A 352-nucleotide genomic window follows, 5' to 3' on the forward strand; every position below is an offset into this window, starting at 1 on the left:
GTAGGTCCGCTGCTCCGTAGGGGGGAAGAGGTGTGCGTGGGGAGGCAAGAGGATTGGTTTATTCTCCGCCCGCCCTCTCCCTTTCCCAGGCGGCCCGGTGGTGCGGTCCCGGGTCAGGTCTGAGGCGAGGCGGCGTGAGGCGCTGTCAGTGCCGTGCTACGAGCTTCAGCCCAGTGCCGGTATCAGGAGCCGCCCAGCCGCCGCCATGGAGCCCCATCGCTGGCTGCCCCTTGAGGCCAACCCCGATGTGAGTGCCTGGCTCGGGGAATGGTGGAGCGGCTGCCGAGTGCGCGGGCGGGCTTCATGCCTGTTTCCCTCCCTGCTCGCCTGGCTGCTGGCGGGGAGGAGCGAG

General features: G+C 69.6%; 1 protein-coding gene across 1 annotated transcript in view; it reads left to right on the forward strand.

Annotated features, from left to right (window-relative positions):
* Positions 1 to 108: 108 nt before the first annotated feature.
* Positions 109 to 352, forward strand: part of UCHL3 (ubiquitin carboxyl-terminal esterase L3 (ubiquitin thiolesterase)) — a 40,148-nt gene continuing 39,904 nt past the window's right edge. The window contains exon 1 of the mRNA XM_010185795.1: positions 109 to 247. Within this exon, the coding sequence (XP_010184097.1) occupies positions 206 to 247 (42 nt within the window). The 5' untranslated portion in view covers positions 109 to 205. The remainder of the gene's footprint in view (positions 248 to 352) is intronic.

The sequence above is a fragment of the Mesitornis unicolor genome, unplaced genomic scaffold (genome assembly GCF_000695765.1).
Source record: "Mesitornis unicolor isolate BGI_N332 unplaced genomic scaffold, ASM69576v1 scaffold46, whole genome shotgun sequence".
Taxonomy (NCBI): domain Eukaryota; kingdom Metazoa; phylum Chordata; class Aves; order Mesitornithiformes; family Mesitornithidae; genus Mesitornis; species Mesitornis unicolor.